Source organism: Podarcis melisellensis, assembly GCF_964234715.1.
Source record: "Podarcis melisellensis genome assembly, chromosome: 1".
Taxonomy (NCBI): domain Eukaryota; kingdom Metazoa; phylum Chordata; class Lepidosauria; order Squamata; family Lacertidae; genus Podarcis; species Podarcis melisellensis.
In genome coordinates this window covers 6,896,553-6,918,974 of record NC_138528.1, presented here as the reverse complement: position 1 = coordinate 6,918,974, position 22,422 = coordinate 6,896,553, and the positions used below count along the sequence as shown (strand labels likewise).

Sequence of the window (22,422 nt, the reverse complement as noted above, 5' to 3'; positions counted from 1 at the left end):
CAGTGGGAACTGGTGGTGGCTGCATTATTTATATTTTCATTTAGTGATGCTCTCTAGGTCTTTCCAATGACATATTCATTCAGCAGTAAATATACTGAGTTACAGATGCTCAAACAAAGCCATTACTTAAACACATTGTTTCAGATTTTCATTCATGGCAGAGGTAGTTCTGGAGTGTTTAGACAGTGGGTAGGTCCATCAGTTTTTCTTTGTTCCTGCATGTACCTAGATTCAGTTAAAATACTTTCTGCCACATCCGTATGTGCTTCACAGCGATGAGAGGTCTCTTGTGCTTTCAAAGCACAGTGTGTACTAGAATATTGTTTGTTAATATAAAAACCTGCCTGTCTTTTGGAAAACTCAGTATATTACATGGAGCTCCCAGTGTTGTCCTATTCTTCCACCATGTGGGTCCATTTCTCTTTAGATTCACTAGTGTTAGGGGATTAGGTGCTCCTTGGTCCATTCACAGTCATGATGTATACTGTACTATCTTATGCCACACAATATTGTATTTCTTTGCTGTGACTCATCCTGAGATCTATCTATGGATAAAGGGCAGGATACAAATTTTATTAATTTATTTATTAGTAATATGTGATCCTATACATATCTAAAGGGACGTGGGTGGTGCTGTGGTGTAAACCACAGAGCCTAGGGCTTGCCGATCAGAAGGTTGGCGGTTTGAATCCCCGCGATGGGGTGAGCTCCCGTTACTTGGTCCCAGCTCCTGCCAACCTAACAGTTTGAAAGCACACCAATGCAAGTAGATAAATAGGTACCGCTCCGGCGGAAAGGTAAACGGTGTTTCCGTGCGCTGCTCTGGTTTCGCCAGAAGCAGCTTAGTCATGCTGGCCACATGACCTGGAAAAACTAACTGTGGACAAACATCGGCTCCCTCGGCCAGTAAAGCAAGATGAGCGCCACCACCCCAGAGTCATTCGCGACTGGACTTAACTGTCAGGGGTCCTTTACCTTTACCTTTATACATATCTGGGCTTTCTGAGAATGCCAATTTGTACTGAAAATGCAAGGCTCATGTTTGGGATAAATATGTCTAAAATGAGCTGACAGTTCATCGATTCATAAATTGTAGGATTTTCAGCTGGGTTCGATTTGTTTTGGGGCAGGGAGAAATACAGGGTGAGTCCTTTAAAAGAGGCCCTGTGGATACAGAGTACACATGTTCCACAGGGCATTTTTTAAAAGACTCACCATATACAATGTTCCACATTGGCTCCCTTTTCTTGATCACCCTGTGGTCTTGCTTTGATTACCCGACTTGAACCAAAGTTATCTAATATCTTCAAGGAGTGAAGTGGTTGTGTTATGCTAGTTCGAATAGCAGACAATATGTGAAGCTTTCTAGGCAATTTATCTTACAAATGTTGGACTATTACAGTTGGCCTTTAGACATAGAGGGGATGGTAATTCCTTAACTGTTGAACTAAGAACATAGGTAGAACTTGCTGGATCTGCCAGTGGCCCATATAGTCCTACCCTGTTCTCACAGCCGCCAGCCAGTTTCCCCCCGAATCCTGCAAGCATTTTTTAAAAAGAAAAAGAGGGTGGAAAGGGACAGGCACCCGGGAATAAAAACCTTGGCAATCCCACCCACCATTGAACCCGATGTGTTTTGACAATACACGATTTTGGCTTTATGCACTATTCCTGGACCATAATCCCAGCGTAAATTGAAAGTCACCTGTACTATATTTTCATCTTTTCTACAGAGGTGCTTGATTAGCATTTTAGTAGAATAAAGCAAGAAGGCTTATCTTCGCTACCCTGTCTTCCACAGCAAATATTTCTAGCAAATAATAAATCCGGCAGAATTTTGCAGTTAGAATGTTTCATAAACTCAAATGACACAGCAAAACAGCACAACCCTGTACCTTGGTAGTCAATGTCAGACATTAGAAGACAGCTTTAAATAGAATTCTCTTTTTTGGAAGAAAGAATCCAAGCGATTCAGATATTTAATCTGATATTTAATTTGCCGCATGTTTCTTTCCAATTCTTAGATGCACAGAGACCCAACTTAAAATCTGTTGATTTCCTTGCTGTTGTCTAGGAAGTTCCTAATTCTGGTTTATGGCATAGCTCCAAGAAGCAACATTAGTCTCTTCAAGAGCAAGACAAATATGTATTGCTTTTACTGCAGTTAATGCGGTAACAGAAATTCAGGGCTTGCCACGTTCATTTTCACCCATCACAGTGTTTCTGCAGCTGAGCAATCTGTAATAGTTTTTATGCCATAACACACCACTAATACCTCTTCTTTTAATAAGTGAAACATTCAAGTGCAGCCGTTGACATCTTGATGCCAAAAGGAGTCAAGTAATACTGTACCAATGAAGCAGAAAATTTGGTGAGCGGTAGAGCATCTGCCCTTTGTGCAGAAGGTCCCAAATTCAATTCCTAGTAACTCCAGGGCTGGAAGGGACTCCAGCCTGAAACCCTGGAGACCAACTTCCAGTTAGTGTAGCCAGTACTGAGCAAGATTGAGCAATGTTCTGACTCAGTAGAAGTCACCTTCTTACATTCTGTGCTCCTAAAATATTTCATAGAAAGGTGGAGCCGTGAACACGTATGCATACTGCAATATAGCTCCCTCTCTGGGTGAAATGATTTCCTCCTTAGCATTTAGTGAAAGGCGCTGTGGTCTAAACCACTGAGCCTAGGACTTACCAATCAGAAGGTCAGTGGTTCAAATCCCTGTGACGGGGTGAGCTCCCGTTGCTCGGTCCCAGCTCCTGCTAACCTAGCAGTTCGAAAGCACATCAAAGTGCAAATAGGTACCGCTCCGGCGGGAAGGTAAACAGCATTTCCGTGTGCTGCTCTGGTTTCGCCAGAAGCCGCTTAGTCATGCTGGCCACACAAACCGGAAAAACTGTCTGTGGACAAACGTTGGCTCCCTCGGCCAGTAAAGCAAGATGAGCGCCAGAGTCGTTCTCGACTGGACTTAACTGTCAGGGGTGCTTTACCTTTTAAGAGACGTTAGGAGAAATTCATTCTTGTGCTAAGGGATTGTTCTACCATGGCAAGCAATTTCAGCTTGTCAAATAGAGTGACACCCCCCCCCACCATCCACCAATGCACCATGCTGTTCTGGGCGTTCTCCCCCCAAAAGACCAGGAACTATTTTGGTGGGAGCCGTGCGAGGAGAGGAGGGAGAAAGTCCCACTGAGAAGGCCTTCTGCTAATGGAGCTCATTAATTGAACCCATTGTGTTATAATTTGTATACTAGGGTGTCTAAAAAGTAATTCAGGATCACTTAACATTGGTTTGTAGAGTGGATCTTTTAAATCTAAAAACAGACAAAAGCTTTTATACATTTTTGTGGGGAGCAGGGGGATCTTCTGAGGGGCTTGCTTTTATTACAAGTCATTCAAATTTTGAAGGTACCCCATGTAACTAAAACAGTTTTAGAATGAGAGCAAGATGCCTACTTAACGTTTATTGTTGATTTCTGGATAATACTTGAATCTACCTAGATGTACAAGTTACCCATAGATTTTTCTTATTTAAGGTTTCACTCTCACATTGCATAGTTCTCCAAAGAGTCAGTCAGTTTATTGTGTTTTAGCAAACAACCTTTCTACACATAATGTATAATGTAAAAGTATCATCTAAGGTATTCCTCTAAAATATGTTTTCAATGTCTTCAGGTTGGCAGATCGACAGAGAGCCCCATAGATTTTGTTGTAACAGATACAATTTCTGGCAGTCAAAATGGTGATGAAACTCAGATCACCCAAAGCACCATCTCCAGGTTTGCATGCCGCATTGTCTGTGATAGGAACACACCATACACAGCCAGAATCTTTGCAGCAGGATTTGACTCTTCTAAAAACATATTCCTTGGGGTAAGTACATGTAGCTTCTCTGCAAGCCTCTCTGTCATGATAACTTGTTGCATAAACCAGCCCTCTTATCACAACATGATGGCTGTTTGCTGGCATTCAACTGCAGATTATTTTTTCTTAATATTAACACATAGTACATAGGAAACTGTCAGATTATTGTCCATCTAGCCCAGCATAGTCTACTCTTGAGTGGCAGCAGCTCTGCAGTGTCTCAGTCCAAAATCTTTCCTATCACTTGCTACTTGATCTTTTTAACTGGATATTCCAGAATATCAATTTGGGATCTTCTCCATGCAAGACTATGTGCTGCATCATGAGCTAATGTTACCATAGTAAATCTGGAAGTGGGATTGATTAATCTCACCCTTTGCTTCCTCATTGCAATGTGGAATCAAGTGCCCAGTTGGGCAAAATTGACGATAGAGGAGGTGATGGAATGCTAGTGGAATTGCAGAAAGGCCCATCCTTCCATATGCTTGAGAGGTGCTGGAACTGCTGTCTGTAAGCTTGGCTACCACGCTGAAAGAGGAGGTCCAGCAACTTGAGGCCCATCTGTCCACACTTCAAGCCACCGGGTAACATGAGGACATTCTTGCTAGACTAGAGTAGAATGTTCTGGAACAGAGATGTAGGCAGAGTACCCCTAGGGAGGAGGAAGATTGCCCAATTCAGGAGTCAATACTCTGGAGGAACATGACACAAAAAGTAGGACTATCAGGAGCCATGCTGTGTCTCTGGAGCTACAAAGTTGATTCTATGCTCTCACCTCAGACACTGATTCTTGGCCAGAGAAGCAAGAACAGTGGTTGCAGATCTCAGAAAACATCAAGGTGGCAGCAGAAGGTACAGCGTACAGAACAATTCCTGCTGCTTCCCAGAGAAGAAGGAGTCATGTGGTGGTGGTGGCAGGTGACTCCTTATTGAGTGTTATAGAGGCAGCAGCAGTGTGTTTCATGGTTTCAGTTGTCTCTACACAAATGCACAGAGTCTGAGAAACAAGCAAGAAGAACTTGAGCTCTTAATACAGGATGGCAAATATAAGGCTGCTGGGGTGAGACTCATGAATGGAATGTAGAAATTGAAGGGTACAACCTGCTCAAATGGAATAGATCAAACAGGAAGGGAGGAAGAGTAGCAATATATGTAAATGATGTGTACACTTGTGAAGAGATCCATGGCTTGGAACATGGAAGACAGATTGAGAGTAGGGAAGGAGGCAGTTTTTCAGATAGTTGGGGCTAGGCTGTTTAGGAGTTTAAACACTAATGTGATTTTCTTTCTGTCCCTTCTGATATAGAGGCAAGCTGTTTTATTAGCCAAACTATTAGCAATAGTTGTAATTGTGTGCAGATGTTTACTTTGCTGTTCTGTGCTAAATGTTGAGTTTAGAATTCGAAGCAACCCTTCCTTTATTATAGCTATTTTTCTTTGGGAAGCTTACTTGTGGTTGCAATCTTGAATACCGTTACAAGTTTTGAATGTGGAAAGGCTAAGTAATTTATCTTTTATTTCTTCCTGTGGCCTTCTGTACAGGAAAAAGCAGCAAAATGGAAAAATCCCGATGGGCACATGGATGGATTAACAACCAATGGCGTTCTAGTCATGCATCCAAAAGGAGGGTTCACTGAAGAATCAAAACCGGGAGTCTGGCGGGAAATTTCAGTTTGTGGTGATGTGTATACTCTGCGTGAAACAAGATCTGCTCAGCAAAGAGGCAAACTAGTAAGTTGGGAAGTTCATGATAGCTTTATTTCAAAACTTTCTAGCCATATTTCTCCATATTACTCAAATTGGCTTCCATATGAAAAGAAACCATAATTTAAAATGCAACCTAGATAGTATAAGGAATAAAGCAACAGAAACATTACAGTAAACAAAGCTCTAATCCTCTAGTCCTAAAGATCTCCTAAATAAAAGTGTCTTAGCACCAGGAGAAATGGGCCGGGAAGACCTAGCTGGCAATCCTTGAAAGTGTGGTAGCACAGTTCATAATAATTGAATAATTATTATTTATATGTTGCCCATCTGGGTTGCCCCAGCCACTCTGGCCAGCTTCTAACAAACTGTAAAACTACAGTAAAAATATACTGATCCTAGGCCTAAAACTCAATGCTGCCATTTTCAATAAAGTGTAGAAGTAGCTAATAAGCTTTATAACAGGAAGGTAAACGGCATTTCCGTGTGCTGCGCAGGTGCTGGCTCGCCAGAGCAGCTTTGTCACGCTGGCCACGTGACCCGGAAGTGTCTCCGGACAGTGCTGGCCCCCGGCCTCTTAAGCTAGATGGGCACGCAACCCCAGAGTCGGTCACGACTGGCCCATATGGGCAGGGGTACCTTTACCTTTATCTTAGCTAACAAGCCACTGAAGTTGGGGTAATAATTCTGTTGGGTGCCCTCACACCAGCTTCCAGCTAGGACTCCTGGTGTTTTGCACTACTTGTAGCCTCAGTGGCAGTCCCAATAGAGCATGTTGCAGTAATCTCACCTTGATGTTACCAAAGTGTGCATGATGGTAGCCAAGTCTTTCCATACCACTTGGAATTGTCCCTTACTGGGCTCACAGTGGTTGCCTTGTGGTATGTCGCAGGTTAACTTGAATGGTGGCTTAATGTTTTGTCCTATCCTCTGGCCTTATAAGGGAGGGAAAAAATCCATCTTGCTCCAAAAATGGAATGTCTCCTGAATGCTAGGCAGAAAATGCTGCTTTGCATTCTTCTCAGCCTGCAGTTTCTGTGATGGATGGTTCTGACCATGACTGTGAGAGTCTGCAGTATGACCTTTCTGCTTCATTTAAATCCAAACTTGTTGCTGATGAATTGTGTGCCAAAAGAACAAAAGTTTCAGAAGAGTTTTAGTTTTGAACACAATGCGCGTGACAATCTTGAAGTAATTCTGGCCTCGTCTCCTAATAAGCTGAGCCAGTGTGGTGTAGTGGTTAAGAGCAGTGGACTCGTAATCTGGTGAACCGGGTTCGCTTCCCCGCTCCTCCACATTTAGCTGTTGGGTGACCTTGGGCCAGTCACACTTCTCTGAAGTCTCTCAGCCTCACTCACCTCACAGAGTGTTTGTTGTGGGGGAGGAAGGGAAAGGAGAATGTTAGCCGCTTTGAGACTCCTTCGGATAGTGATAAAGCGGGATATCACATCCAAACTCCTCTTCTTCTGAATGTGTGAAGACATGCCTGTTGATGATCTCTTGCACTTTTTGGCCACAGTTGTGTACAATTGTGGCCAGACTCACTGTGCATGCATATATAGTGATACCTCAGGTTACAGATGCTTCAGGTTACAGACGCTTCAGGTTACATACTCTGCTAACCCAGAAATAGTACCTCGGGTTAAGAACTTTGCTTCAGGATGAGAACAGAAATCGCATGGCAGTGGCGCGGCGGCAGCAGGAGGCCCCATTAGCTAAAGTGGTACTTCAGGTTAAGAACAGTTTCAGGTTAAGAACGGACCTCCGGAACAAATTAAATTCTAAACCTGAGGTACCACTGTACTCTTGCCAACTTGCCATGTCATGACTCTGACAAAGTGGGCTTTGTTACAGTGAATGTGTTTAGACTAATAAGAGGCCACAAGACCCTTGCCACAACAACATAGTATCATGGCTATCCTGCAGGATCTGTCTAAATATATTACTCTTGTTTATGCAGTTACATCAGTTTACATAACACATTGAGTGACATCTGCATTGTAAGTTCCATTACTTTTGCCTAATTTAGCGGTAAGCAAGACAACAACAGTTGAGGAGGAAATGGAGATACCAGGACAGAAAGGAATTTGGATTTGCTTTTTTTGTTTAATCTGTAGCAGCTTGCTGTAGAGGAGGGGCTATTGCATCAACATTTCTACATAAAACCCATGTAAGAGAACAGAAGGAAGCTGAACGCTACATTGGATGTACAAGAGGCTGACAGAAAAGGGGTGTGTGTGTGGAAAATGCATTGCGTGGGGTGGGGTCACTTTGCTTCAGAATGAATTAGCTGTCAAACCGTTCTCCATCTCCGTCTGCCCTTTTAGGTAGAAAATGAAACCAACGTCCTGCAAGATGGCTCTCTCATTGATCTGTGTGGAGCCACACTCCTGTGGAGAACAGCAGATGGTTTATTTCATACACCGACTCAGAAACACATAGAGGCTCTACGGCAAGAGATCAATGCAGCGAGACCCCAGTGCCCTGTGGGGCTGAACACGCTGGCGTTTCCCAGCATCAACCGCAAGGAAGTGGTGGAAGAGAAACAGCCCTGGGCTTACCTCAGCTGTGGCCACGTCCATGGCTATCACAACTGGGGGCACCGTAGCGACACAGAAGCCAACGAGCGTGAGTGTCCTATGTGCAGAACCGTTGGTCCCTATGTGCCTCTCTGGCTCGGGTGCGAGGCAGGCTTTTATGTTGATGCTGGTCCTCCAACGTATGCTTTCACCCCTTGTGGGCATGTGTGCTCGGAGAAGTCTGCCAAATACTGGTCCCAGATCCCACTGCCACATGGTACTCACGCGTTCCATGCTGCCTGCCCTTTCTGCGCTACCCAGCTGTCCGGAGATCAGAACTGTGTCAAACTTATTTTTCAGGGTCCTATTGACTGACGACACCATTTTACAGATGACCACGATAAAGCTCACATGGTTAACAATTTACTGTGAAGATAAAGAATTTGCCACTAACTCTAGATTTTACCTTTTTATAGGATTGTTATTAATGAGGGCTTTTCGGGGTTGGGGGGTGGGGAGAAACCAGCTGGGAGTAATGTGGAGTGTGGTGATACACTGATACCTGGAACCAAACAGATATCAGTGGCATTGCATGCTCAACAGAAGCATGTTCATGATGACATCTTCTTGGTAAAATTGTAGTATATTTGTAATATTTTTTTCTTAGTACCCTTGATCAGAAGAAGAAAAAAAAAGATACCAATGTCTTAATGATTTTTTAATCTTGGATTTTTTAACAGAAATGCTTTTCTTCTAAACTTTGACAAGCCTTTAAGACACATATTTTTTCAAGCTAAAAGGAGCATACAGAATGTAATTTGTCTGTCCTTTTCTCTCTCTCTCTCTCTCTCTCTCTCTCTCTCTCTCTCTCTCTCTCTCTTTCTCTTTCTCTTTTTAATTTGCAATATAATTAACTTGAATAGTTCATTCTCAAAGAGGATGTACTGAATGTGTGAGCAAGCCTGGGTGAATGTTCACTAGATACATGCATTAAACAAGCCGTGAACACGAAAGGTTGGCTTCATAAACAATAGCACAAAAATATTATGGAATTCTGCAGTGTGGTGTAATGCAGCTGTCCAAAAAGAAAGAAAAAAATACTCAAAATTACTTGAAATTTGGAGATCGCTGTCACTTCGCATATTAATGTCTTTTTGACACAGAAGTTACCCTTGCATGTTCTTCCTGTATTCAGCATTACGCGTGAAACATAATGTGGGAAGATTTAAGATACAGGTTATCTGGTCCAACAGATGTGTTAGGTCACTTTTTTTATGTGCAAAAAGATTAGTTTGCTCCTGAATTTCCCGAGGCAGCACAACTCTCTGACAGCCACTGTACTACCATCCTGCCATGTGTTTTATAGATTTCGCACCAACATTAAGCTAATTTGTGACCAACCTTGGGCCCCTTCATATGTTGTCATAGTGTTGCAAGAGCCACTTTTCCATGACTTCATCCTGTGCCCTTACTGTGTGTTTGAATGACCTTGTTATATGGCTGTGCCGTGTTGTGCATGCCCTTCCCACCACCAAGGCTGGCCTTGCCTACATGGCTCCATAATTTCTGGTGTTGCTGCAGCACCAGGGGTTGAAGCCAATGGAAACTGGCTCCTTCACCAATGTGGGAACACAGGGATTTGTGATAACATGAAAACAGCTTTCATGAAAACCCAGGGATGGTAAGGCACAATATGATATCAGCCCTTTTCAGCTTTGCATCTGATGCAATTTGTGTTACTTTTTACATATATGCAGTTACATTCGCCATGTTCACAGTTTTCTGTCCGTTTCTAATTCTGCCTTTTTGGCTTTATTGCCACTTGATATCGTTTCCCCTTGCATGTCTTGGCCCTGTGAGCAAACTGACTTGTTATAAATCTAGTTATTTAAGTGGCTGCTTTGCTACATCAGCAAGAAGGCTTCGGTCTGCTCTCTTGCAAAACGTAAGACACGCTGGCCAAGATGTGATGGCTGGTTTGGGACACTCTTTGAGTCTTAAGCATGCGAGTCACCAAGAATCCTCCTACAGATGGTTAAATATTTGGTAGCTATTTTGAAATCAGTAATTAAAAATAAGCTGTTTTGCTGAGCTTCCTTCTATGATGCTGTCCAATGTGCAAACATCCTGCAATAGTTTAACACAGTTTATTATCTTTTCAGTTTGCCATCTGTCCTCCCCACTCCCCTTTTCTCTATTTTGAGATTCAGAGAAACACCAAATGTTACTATTAAATACCCAGAATTAATTCATCCCCTATGTGGTTTGAAATTCCTGGTTTGAAGTGGGTGGGTGGAGTTGTGGAAAAGGAAGCAATTCAGTGCTCATTGTGAACTGACTGGGATTTCATGTACTATAATGCCCTTACCATATTTACATTTTCATCTGCTTGGGGTATTTTTATGGTTCTCCATCCCCCCCCCACCATACTTGTGTTATCAGAGGTATTAGTTCTTCAATGTTGACATGAAAAAAGAACCCACAGGGAAAAATTAATTGCACATCTGAAGTGATTCTGGCAGTTTGGATCTCCATTTTGTTAAATTCACAGCAACCCCTTGCTATGTGTGTGCCCTTTGTATAAATATATAATTTATATGATTTTAATATATTGTGTATATACTTGAACTGGCCTGTTCATATTTTGGATGTAATATTGTTTTATAGTTAACCTTTTAAACATTTTCAGATGTTCATTGCCCACTGGGTGATGGGGCATGTTGTTTTTATCTGCTGCTGTTTAATACAATTTTGCTGTATAAAAAAGTTCAGCATTTTAAGTTGATGCACCAATTTCTTTTGTTTGGAAAGGTTTCACTCACTCTGCTGCATTTTCTGTCAAATGCCATACTCCGTAGCTTGCCTGCCCCACTCAGTAGGTTGGGAAATAGGGCCAATTGTTTTATAAACACTTTGTCCTAGTGCCTTTTTAAAATGAGTGCTCCTCACCTTTGATATTCCTCAAGACAAATGTGTAGCTCAAATTCTGACGATAACCCTGTTTTTGTGACATGGTTTGTAACCCCATCCTGATCTTTTATTATAGGTGCCTCAGACCCCTCCTTTATTCTGTCTGCTGCTCTCCAGGCTCTGTTATCAAGAGGCCTTTTGCCGACTGGCAAAATATCATAAAATCAGAGTTTTGAAATCTGCCTTGCTTGCCAACTTCAAGGGCAGACAAACACAGTAGCGATGACTCAGGCCCTGCTCAGGTGTAGAATATTCCCACAATTAGGTTTCCTTCCATGTGTGAATGTATACCTAGAGATTGTTCCCACTTCAGTTGTGGATTACATTGAAGCTACTCCAGACTCTTTGAAGAAGGATCCATTGGACAGTCCAACCTGTGATTCTGAATCCTTTTTTGTGACCTAGGTTCTGCACGGTGACAGGTGCATCTAGTGGGTGCTTCGAGAAAAAAGAGGAACTGATTTACTGTAACATTAATGTCAAAAGTGTTGGATTCACCCCTGTTTTCATTGCATTTTTGTGAGAAAGAGAATGATGTTGGAACAGTTGGAAGATTTCCCAGGTTTCCATAATGCTCAGGCTGTGTTCAGTAGCTCTGAAGCACTGACTTCTCTGGCATGCTCATTTCCATAAAGTTTTCTGGTGTTCTGTATATCCAAAGAGTTCCTAAACTTCCTAGTTGAAGTTTAGATTATCCCAGACTTTACCGTGAATGGCAAAACTAGTGTATAAGATCGCTGTTGTGCTGCCATGATTGTCAGTGTTTGAGAGCACATTGAATCCGGACCCATGCTCCAATGCTGAAGTCAGAGGAGTTAAGTTCTTTCTGAATCAATCCAGATTTTGTTGAACGAAGTCTCATTGTGGCTAACACGAGTAAGTTATACTGCTGGTGTGTAGGGCATAGGTAGACTTCACAATTTTTTGCCATTGAAAGCTTTCATAACTCCATGTTGTAAGACATTGACTGGTTTAGTAAACGATAGTTTTACCTATGTTGTGTGCATCTGTCTCCAAAAGCATCATAACAATATGAAATCTGGGGGTTTTTTCCACTGAACTGTTCTGGTTTAGCTGCTTCCAAACAAGCTTTGACTAAACTCCAACTTCTGGCTCTAAACGTCTTTTCCTGCTGATGCTTGTATGTCTTTCTCACTATTTCTAGGCAGAAAGTACAGGAGCAGTTAATGTCTGTAGAGAGGAAGTTCATTTTGAACTGCCTAAGATTGATTTATGATGGCTACATGTTCCATGGAAGTTGGCTCTCCAGTTCTGGATAACCCTTTTTGGTGCACCTGTTTTTAGAGAATAGCCTAATTTAGAAAATCCATAATAACTTACTCTTCTAGGCCCTGCTCTCCTTTTTGCCCCAAATTTGATTTTAAATGGGCGTGCCTTAACCAGTCATATCAATCCCATGATCCAAACGACTCTGGAAAATAATTTGAGCCCAGCATCAACTTTGCTCCCTTAAAAATTTAGTGAACAGTCCTAAATTGTTCTTGAGATGTAACTTTCCCCTGCAGAGATCAGGAAACCATTTCCCTTTAAAATAAGCAAAACAAAAACCAAAAATTCCTATCGATCCCAAGTCAATTGTGCAAATTTCTCCTTGGCTTCACTGAGAAGCTTGCTTGGGGAAAAAAAAGAGCATTCATTGTTTTGAGAGAGGTGGTTGCTTTGCAGCAAAGCAAGCAAGGAGTCTTGTGGCACCTTAAAGAATATCAAATTTATTGCAGCATCAGCTTTCAGAGACTCAAACACACTTTGTCAGGCTTGATGAGCCCATGAAAGCTTATGCCGCAATAAATTAACTGGTATTTAATTTGCCCAAGACTTTGTGTTGTTTAGAGCACTTTCTAGTTTTTGATAGCTGTTGATCTTGCTGGCACAGAAAATGCACGTGATAATTGTTTGAAGGGCAATCTGGAAGGAAGAGCAAAGCAGGGCAGTGGGTAGTTGTGGAATCAGAGTGATTTGGGATTTTAACCTAGCCAACCTGTGCTGTTTCTTGACCAGAATGGTGGTGGTGTTTAACTTTGTCAGAAAAGCCTATTTCAGAGAAAGAAAAGCGATCAAAGTACTTGATCTGCTCTGAGCCATAAACAGGAGGTGACTGAGGGGTGAGATGGTAACCCAGAAGTCGTGAAAAGCATTTATTTTATTTTATTTTGCCACATCTCTTCCCCAACAATGGCAATACCATTTCAGTCTTGTTTCAGACCATAGCACACAGGCTCTGACGTAAGTTTCCAGATACCTGCTGAGTACTGTTTTGAACAAGCAGTGGCTCTCCCCTCTGATGCCCAGCCCGATCTTCAAGGTTCTTTCAACAAAGGTGCCAGGGACGGAATCTGAGACTGTTTGCCTGCAAAGCCCATGCCTTTGCCAGTGAGCTATGGATTTTCCTGAGACTCCTATGGTAGTTTGCCATGTATCTGAGAGAGATTTCAGCAGCAAGCCCTCTGCAAACGCATTTCAAGGCACACATGACTTTTTGACATTCTCCTTGTGAACTCGGCACCTGGATAAAATTGTAGCATGATCCAACAAGTAAAAGTATATTTTTGCTATGCTCTAAATACATTTCTTAAAAACAAAACAAAAACCCAAGCCCAAATTTCAGAACTGCATCTCATTCCCATGAGCCCACTGGGAATGGGGGTAATGGCAATGTTTACTTCAAAAGTGTTACCAGCTGTTGAACGTTCTGAGTTATGTTTGTGAAAGCTGGCCTTTTATATACATCAATGTGAATGGATATTAACACAATTTAACTGTTGTACGTTTTGGAAGTACAAGCCATTTTACAGGAGGGGGGGGGAATAAAAGGTATTCGAGTATTACCACCTGACTCCTTTTGATTATTTTTTCACTCTTCAGAGCTGTCAGAGGAATTCAGTGTTTGCTTTGTGAATAATGCTTAAAGGCAGCGCCGCATTGTGTGACCAGTTGAATAAATATTTGTGTGAGAGTGAAAGAGCATGTGAGAACGCCCTCTTACTAGATCATGGATGGACAGACCTCTTTAGTGGACCCTAATTCATTTAAAATGCTGGGAACGATATTTGAATGACACAAATTTAGGTATTTTGGCATAAGATTTCAAAGGAAAACAAAAATGAAAGCTACTTTAGACTATGGTTAATATGGTGAAAATTGAGCATTGGGTCAAGCGAAGGAGCAAGAAGGCTAATGTGGTCTGTCTCTAACTGCCTCTTCCATTTGGGAACCACTTGGCTTCAGTTCAACTCCCTGTGGCTAAGTGCTAAGTCCTGCTGCGGTAACCTGGTGGGAGGGGCTGATCAGGTGGGTCTTTTCCTAGCTGGGTGTCAGTTGGGTAGAAATTACCCCTACAAGTGCACACATTTACAAACACCCAGAAATACTAGCAGTCAAATCTTGGTCAAATGAGGAATAGAGTCGTCTGGAAAGTTTAATGTAAAACTGAAGTCTGTGTGGCATAATTTGGACAAATCCAGTCTCATGGGAATTAGGTGTTGTGACACTCTGCATTGTTAACTTTCTTCTTGTGCAAAAGAGGAAGCCTTATTTCAGATGAGTTCCCAGAATATATGCCATCCTTGGGCTGCCTCTGTTGGCCTAGTTAAAAAACAACATTAAGCCATACTTTATTAAACCCTGCCCAGCCACTTAGCTATTGATCTGTATAACATTGTCTGAAACCATGGTATCTTGTTTTACAAAACTTTGTTTGCTTTAAGTACGGCTGGTATTGCGTGTGAACAACAGCATCCTTCCTTAAGTGTGTGGTTTTTTTTTGGACCCCTAATGCTTACCAAGCTACAAAGGCAGTAGGTAAGAGCAGTTAGAAAACAAGCTAAACAATGCAGAAACAAGCCATGGTTTGTTTTTATCGTCTGTGGGGCAACTCATGGTCAAACCATGGCTTAGCATAATGTGTGAACCAGGCCATTGGCAATATATATTGGTACATCTTCTTGCTAGCTGTTCCCCGTCTTCATGTAAGGAGATTGAAAGGGGATGGCTGGATGATGAGGAATGGAAAATGTGGAAGGAGAAAGATTCAGCAGGAGAGGAATCCAAGGCTTTAGGAAATCCACTTTTCTGACAATTCTTCCTGAAAACTTAGCACAGCAGCTTGGACACAGCTTCCACCAATTCTTAGCTCAGAGCTTTTCTTTTTATTTCAAGAACTTAACACATACAAGTAGAAAGGGATGGAGGGTGGGCAGTTCCTCTAGGACAGGGCGTCCCAGCTTTTCATACCAAGTGAGCTGTAAGAGTACTTTGACACGGGATCTGTGAGCCGCACACTACCTAGTTGCAAGGGAGAAGCAAGACCAAAATTGACTCCCCACCCCCAGCCCTCATGCTGCCTTTACAAAGCCATGTAAGTGAGACACTGGGCTTTGGGAAATAAGGCACGAGGCCTCTGACAGGTTCTTAGATACCATATCAGTGGCATTTGCCAATTTTAGCAAAACTTGAATGTTCACATTCTGTTCTAAGAAGCCCAGTTATGAGATGTGAATGAAACACACAGCTTTATGACCACTGCAGCTACATCCTCTTCTGGCTTATCATAGAATCATAGATTTGGAAGGGACACCGAGGATCATCTAGTCCACCCCCCCCCAACAATGCAGGAATATGCAGCTGGCCAATGTGGGGATCAAATCTGCAACCTTGGAGTTAATCAGCTCCGTGGTCTAGCCAACTGAGCTAACTCTGGCAGGTATTCAGTTTCTGAGCTTCTCAGTTTTCAAGACCTGCAGTCTATTCCCTCCCCCCTCCCCACCAAGTTGGTATAAAAAAAACCCAAGGACTAGAAACTTTGTGGGTTTAAAAAAATATAGGGGTGGAAAATACAAAGATTCTGAAGATACTAAAGTCTGCCTCATATCCAATGCTTATGAAAAGGACCTTTGAAGGTCCTTCCAACTCTTGACTGCTCTGTCAACTTCACACACAGAATCAATCTGCCTTGGCTGCCATCACTGTTACAACGGCAACTTGAATCTCTCACAATAGCCTATATTCTGTTTCTCTTGGCTCCCCTCCTATGAAATATTCCTGGCTTGATCAGGTAGGAGCTTTTAGAGTGTGGCAAATCTCTTTCTCTGATCAAAGTCCTCATTTTCTCTCTTCTGGTGATTAACTAATACCAGTCTCACTCTTCTAGTGTGGGTGACCTCACACTGCGTTAAGCTGCCTATCACTTCTATTAATAGGATTATTATGTAAAATGCTCAATAATACCCCAAAGAGATCAAACGGGAACACGGGGAGAAATTATTATACCGGCTCGCTTCGCTGCTTTAATTTCTGCAGCCCTGTGAGAACAGCAAGCAAAGCGGCAGCAAAAACAAAGCACCCTTCTTGGATGGGGAAGCTGGGGTGAGGGTGCAGTTTAAAAGGCTGTGTAGGGGTGCCTGTGGGGTGGAGATCCTGTAGCCTTAACACAATGAGTGGAGCAGTGGACGTCAGTGGGCCAGGTTAGCAAAGGGAAGGTACAAGTGTAGTGAAATGATGAACGTTTGGTCTATGGAGAACTTCATAGAATCATAGAGTTGGAAGAGACCACAAGGGCCATCGAGTCCAACCCCCTGCCAAGCAGGAAACACCATCAGAGCACTCCTGACATATGGTTGTCAAGCCTCTGCTTAAAGACCTCCAAAGAAGGAGACTCCACCACACTCCTTGGCAGCAAATCCCACTGTCGAACAGCTTTTACTGTCAGGAAGTTCTTCCTAATGTTTAGGTGGAATCTTCTTTCTTGTAGTTTGGATCCATTGCTCCGTGTCCACTTCTCTGGAGCAGCAGAAAACAACCTTTCTCCCTCCTCTATGTGACATCCTTTTATATATTTGAACATGGCTATCATATCACCCCTTAACCTCCTCTTCTCCAGGCTAAACATGCCCAGCTCCCTTAGCCGTTCCTCATAAGGCATCGTTTCCAGGCCTTTGACCATTTTGGTTGCCCTCCTCTGGACACGTTCCAGTTTGTCAGTGTCCTTCTTGAACTGTGGTGCCCAGAACTGGACACAGTACTCCAGGTGAGGTCTGACCAGAGCAGAATACAGTGGCACTATTACTTCCCTTGATCTAGATGCTATACTCCTATTGATGCAGCCCAGAATTGCATTGGCTTTTTTAGCTGCAGCGTCACACTGTTGGCTCATGTCAAGTTTGTGGTCAACCAAGACTCCTAGATCCTTTTCACATGTACTGCTCTCAAGCCAGGTGTCACCCATCTTGTATTTGTGCCTCTCATTCTTTTTGCCCAAGTGCAATACTTTACATTTCTCCCTGTTAAAATTCATCTTGTTTGTTTTGGCCCAGTTCTCTAATCTGTCAAGGTCGTTTTGAAGTGTGATCCTGTCCTCTGGGGTGTTAGCCACCCCTCCCAGTTTGGTGTCATCTGCAAATTTGATCAGGATGCCCTTGAGTCCATCATCCAAGTCGTTGATAAAGATGTTGAATAAGACCGGGCCCAAGACAGAACCCTGTGGCACCCCACTAGTCACTCTTCTAACCTGACGCATGCTCTTTTGATGTTCTTGGACTCCCAGCTTCCATCAGCCCCAGCCCATATGGCTCATGGAGCAGGGCTAATGGAGGCTAATGTGGCCCTCCACATGTTGGAGTCTATCCCCAGCTTAATCCTTTAATGCTCAGCCCCAGCTGAAATGAAACATGGGGAAATGGTGCATTTTAAGGAAGGGAGAGTGATGGGCCAGAGCATCAGCTTTGCATGCAGAAGGCGTCTGGTTTAGTATCCAGGTATGTATTGTGTGATTTTATATCACAGAATTGTAGAGTCAGAAGGGACCCTGAGGTTCATCTAGGCCAATCCCCTGCTATGCAAGACTATGCAGCTGTCCCATACAGGGATCGAACCTGCAACCTTGGTGTTAATCAGCACCATGCTCTAACCAACTGAGCTTGGGGAATAAATAAAAAAAATAAAAATTGCCCAGTAGCACCTTGGAGACCAACTAAGTTTGTTCTGGGTATAAGCTTTTGTGTGCATGCACACTTCTCCAGATACACAGTGTATCTGAAAAAGTGTGCTGGCACACAAAAGCTTTGTTGTTGTTTAGTCGTGTCCGACTTTGTGACCCCATGGACCAGAGCATGCCAGGCACTCCTGTCTTCAGAACAAACTTAGTTGGTCTCTAAGGTGCTACTGGACAATTTTTTAATTTACTTCGACTACATCAGACCAACACAGCTACCTACCTGAGCTTGGGGAATTTTTTTTTTTTTAAAAAAAAGGCTAACTCCAGCCTTGTTATACAGAAAGGGATGGAGATAAAACAGACTAGAATCTTAAGGTGCATGTGTTGGGCTGTTGTCGCATTATCTGTTTTCAATATCTTAGAGCAGGATGGAATTTACAGTATATGGAAGCCTTAAAATAATGCTCACTTGCTTTCCTTTCTGGATATAAGGGCCAGGTGGAAGGCGGGTGTTCACAGTATCTGACAGGACAGGGATGAGTGATTCATGAGGTTTGGTGGACCCTTGTCATTAAATATAGGCAAAAGAGGCCTCTTGAAGATTATGTTCATTATCTACATGTTAATGGGCATGCGCCAAAGAGCTGCTTGTAGACCCCAGAGCTTCTGCTGCTTTGATTTTCAGGGAATCTGTTTTGCCACATTACATGTCAGGCCTCCTGTACATATGCATATATATTGGCTCTCAATTATCACCTGTGGTGCAGACACCTGCCACACAGCCTTGCACCAGCTGGCCACGCAAAGATTGCCAGGTTATCACTGGACCGTGAAGGGCAAGGTCTCTGCATGGAAGGAGTTAACCCGGTTCCAACAGCCATGAGCTTTCCCAAGGACCATATGGCTTGCAGCATCTCTCAGGCTTTAGGCAGCGTACGACTTGTCTGGGAAGCTACGGGCGGCTGGCTGCCTCATCCCGACGATGAGACAACAAAGCTTTATCCTAAAATAACTGAGCTTTCAGAGCCTGGTGTTCAAGGAACAACACCTCCACAGCACTGGCATTTGAGAAATGACTAAGTCAGCGTACTTGGCGTGATTTTGGGTGGTAAGGAGCTTCTGAGCTGCGGTCAGCCCTATCCTTTTTGATAATCCTGATAATGTGCAAATTCAGGAGTGCAGGGTCCCTCAATAATAGCCACAGCCCTGCTAATATTGTACGCTAATACTATAATTAGATAATAATTAGGGATGCGCTGCAATGATGGATGCGGATCTCTGTTCGTTGCCTTTTTGCTAGATGTACTCTTTTTCTGTGCACGTACGTGGGCAAGTGATTTGGAGTGCTGCAATATATTCTTTCGGAGTCACTTCAGGAGTGTTTTCCTCTAAGTTCCATGGGATATAGCAGGACTTGCACACTGTTCTCTTGGAACTGAAGCACGTTCTGTTTTCAGTGTTCCTAAATGCTTAGCTTTGGGGTGCACAGTGGCTAAAAAACTGCCCTTCCATGCTAATTGGGTGGCTCTAGTACCCTGGAGTCAGGGACCCCGCTGCAGAAATAGTATTCAGTCTTTATTGGAAGCCCCCAAAGAAATCATTGGAGTGCTTTAAAAAAAACTGGGTAAATGTGAAAAGTGGAGCTACTAAAATAAGATCAGCTTGTTCATCTTGAGAAAATGCTCGCTGTCCTTCTTTTGCACGATACAAGCATATGCAGATCAACTCACATGTGCTTTTTCTTGAAGCTTTTCTAGGCATGTGAAGAGCTGTCCTTTCTCCATCCATCTATCCACCCCCCAAACCCTACAGAGCAGGTGCAGCCATCCAACCCCTGCCTCAAAAAAATATGCAAATTATGCAAACTTACAAATATTGTGGGACACAGGTGGCGCTGTGGGTTAAAGCCTCAGCGCCTAGGGCTTGCCGATCGAAAGGTCGGCGGTTCGAATCCCCGCGGCGGGGTGCGCTCCCGTTGCTCGGTCCCAGCGCCTGCCAACCTAGCAGTTCGAAAGCACCTCCGGGTGCAAGTAGATAAATAGGGACCGCTTTCTAGCGGGAAGGTAAACGGCGTTTCCGTGTGCAGCTCTGGCTCGCCAGAGCCGCGATGTCACGCTGGCCACGTGACCCGGAAGTGTCTCCGGACAGCGCTGGCCCCTGGCCTCTTAAGTGAGATGGGCGCACAACCCCAGAGTCTGGCAAGACTGGCCCGTACGGGCAGGGGTACCTTTACCTTTACCTTTTATACAAATATTGACTGGGGTGGGATGCCCGGGGTCATTGGGCTGCATCTTCCATCAGGGTTGCCCAAGACATTTTGGTACCCAAGTGGCAAAACCCAAGTGGCATAATATTTTCAAAAAGGTGGGGTATTTTGGGGGGGGGTCGCTAGCCCAAGAAAACTGGTATATTCTATCCAGAAATGTGTGATAGAACTCTTAATTTTTGCATGCATGTTACCTGTTGATTTAGTAATTTGGTAACTTCCCGTGGTGGGATTGGCTAGTGATCTCAAGGGTGAGATGTGCCCACCGCCCTCTTTATGTTTAAGCACCAGTCAAAGACTTTTCTCTTTCCCCAGCCTTTTGGCCTTTCGTTCAAAGGGTGACATTTTGGCCTCTTTTAATGGGGCGGGATTTGTTAGTCCTGCCTTTCAATTGTATAGCTGTGTTTTTAGGGTTTTTGTTGGTTCTTAATTGTTTTTAATGCAAGTAATATCAATAATAATATAGTATGGTAGCTTGCTGGGATCCGGGTGGCGTTGTGGTCTAAACCACAGAGCCTAGGGCTTGCCGATCAGAAGGTCGGCGGTTCAAATCCCCCTGACGGGGTGAGCTCCCGTTGCTCGGTCTCTGCTCCTGCCAACCTAACAATTCGAAAGCACGTCAAAGTGCAAGTAGATAACTAGGTACCGCTCCAGCAGGAAGGTAAACGGCATTTCCGTGCACTGCTCTGGTTCGCCAGAAGCGGCTTAGTCATACTGGCCATATGTCCTGGAAGCTGTACACTGGCTCCCTTGGCCAATAAAGCAAGATGAGCACGGCAACCCCAGAGTCGTCCACAACTGGACCTAAAGGTCAGGGGTCCCCTTTACCTTTATGGTAGCTTGCCCGTCAGATCCATGGAGGGCTCATCGTGCAAACATATTGACAGCATGGGGATAAGTTCCTGGAAGACCAGGACGTGATGATGAATTCAGTGAGGTCTACTGTGGCCCCTTTAACCTCCCTGATCCAATCTTCTTGCAATACTTCAACAGCAGCTATTTATTTATTTTAAAGCAAGGTTGGCTCATCTGTTGCCTTCCAGATATTGTTGGACTTGAACTCCTTTCATCTCTGACATTTGGCCATTCTGGCTGGTTCTGTTTTTAAATGCACTGAATACCCAGCCATGCATTGAGCTAAATCTCCCTGGATAAAGTCCAAATATACTGTGCTAATTAATTTCTAATAGAAAAGCTACACTTAGTTTCGACTGATCCCATTGCTGCCCTTTTGTTGCAATGTATAGCAGTCGCCAATAGCAATAATAGATCAATTCTGTTTTCAGCATCCTCTTATAGGGCCAATTCCATTTAGACAAAACCTAGGGCAGCTCTTCAATTAGGAGTATTCTTGACTTTGTGTCTCCAATTCTTATCAAAGAAAAATTAGTTATCAATGTGCTGGATGAGGCGAAAGGTTTATTAGTAATCAGTTTGTTAAACTGGCCATATCTTTGCTTAGCAGCTTATATAAAGCATTGGACTACCAAACAACATGTGTGATAAATTAAGCTGTCAGTATTCACTCTGGCCAGAGAGGAGACAATGTCTCCTAAGCAATTGGCACAATAAATCAAAAGCACTGGAATCTCCAAATGGGCAGCAAGAATCCTTCGCCTTGCATGGTGTCTGTGCATATATGATATGCACCCAGAAAATATATCTGGCTGCCTTGGGATGGGGGAGGGACAACAGTGGATAGAGCCACATCTACAACAACAACTACATGCATTGATGTCACGGGTCTTCTTAAAATATATAAGTAACTTTCATATTTCTCGCACTTCAACACATGCACACTCCACACAGGGAGTGCTGCAAATGGTGTCCCATGATAGAAGTGGCAAATGGGTTTCCAAATGCACTGGAAGCAAAAAGAGACACGAACCCCAACTGAGTGGAAGAGATGTCGTAGGAGGACAAAGGCATACTAACCTCCTACTTGGGAAAGTGTTGCAAAAAAGGTAAGTGATTAAATATTTGCAAGATAGTCTTAAGCGTATTCGTATTGGGCTGTATCCAAGTAGAACAGGTGTGTGGAAGCTTTGGTCTTCCAGAGGTTGTTGAAACACACCTCCCATCATTCTTGGCTACTGGCCATACTTACTGTAGGTGATGGGAATTGTAGTTCTGCAATACGAACCTATACAGAC

General features: G+C 43.4%; 1 protein-coding gene across 1 annotated transcript in view; it reads left to right on the top strand.

Moving 5' to 3' along the window:
- PELI2 (pellino E3 ubiquitin protein ligase family member 2) overlaps positions 1–11,714 on the top strand; it is a 73,191-nt gene extending 61,477 nt beyond the window's left edge. Inside the window, exons 4-6 of the mRNA XM_081913876.1 lie at positions 3,673–3,870; positions 5,404–5,592; positions 7,893–11,714. Of these exons, the coding sequence (XP_081770002.1) occupies positions 3,673–3,870; positions 5,404–5,592; positions 7,893–8,459 (954 nt within the window). The 3' untranslated portion in view covers positions 8,460–11,714. The remainder of the gene's footprint in view (positions 1–3,672; positions 3,871–5,403; positions 5,593–7,892) is intronic.
- The last annotated feature ends 10,708 nt before the right edge of the window (positions 11,715–22,422 follow it).